Source organism: Penaeus monodon, chromosome 21 (genome assembly GCF_015228065.2).
Source record: "Penaeus monodon isolate SGIC_2016 chromosome 21, NSTDA_Pmon_1, whole genome shotgun sequence".
NCBI lineage: Eukaryota > Metazoa > Arthropoda > Malacostraca > Decapoda > Penaeidae > Penaeus > Penaeus monodon.
Genome location: NC_051406.1, coordinates 44,871,103 through 44,871,436, shown reverse-complemented (window position 1 = coordinate 44,871,436; position 334 = coordinate 44,871,103). Strand labels below are relative to the sequence as shown.

The window sequence follows — 334 nt, the reverse complement described above, 5'->3', positions numbered from 1 at the left end:
ACACCACTCACCCAGCAGCAGCACCGTGGACAGGAACCAGTTCTGTGTGGAGGGGTCGCTGTACATGGAGTAGGCGAGGAGCGAGTCGGAGACGACGTCGAAGTAGAACATCCCGACGGAGATGAGGGCGGTGAGGGCGTCGAACCAGCCGAACTCCGTCGGCTCCATCGGCTGCATCAGCGTCTGCAGACCCTGTTCGGAGTAGCGGGGTCAGCGAGGGGATAAGGTTGATGACGTGATGGTGACGTGTTGGTTACGTAGGGGGTGACGTGGTGGTGACGTAATGGCGGGTGAGAAGTTTGCTAAAAGAGGAAAGACAGCTACAATACATCGT

General features: G+C 58.1%; 1 protein-coding gene across 1 annotated transcript in view; it reads right to left on the bottom strand.

Moving 5' to 3' along the window:
* Positions 1-334, bottom strand: part of LOC119586528 (XK-related protein 6-like) — a gene marked incomplete in the record, with an annotated part of 12,684 nt that overhangs the window by 8,790 nt on the left and 3,560 nt on the right. Inside the window, 1 exon segment of the mRNA XM_037935282.1 lies at positions 12-192. Within this exon segment, the coding sequence (XP_037791210.1) occupies positions 12-192 (181 nt within the window).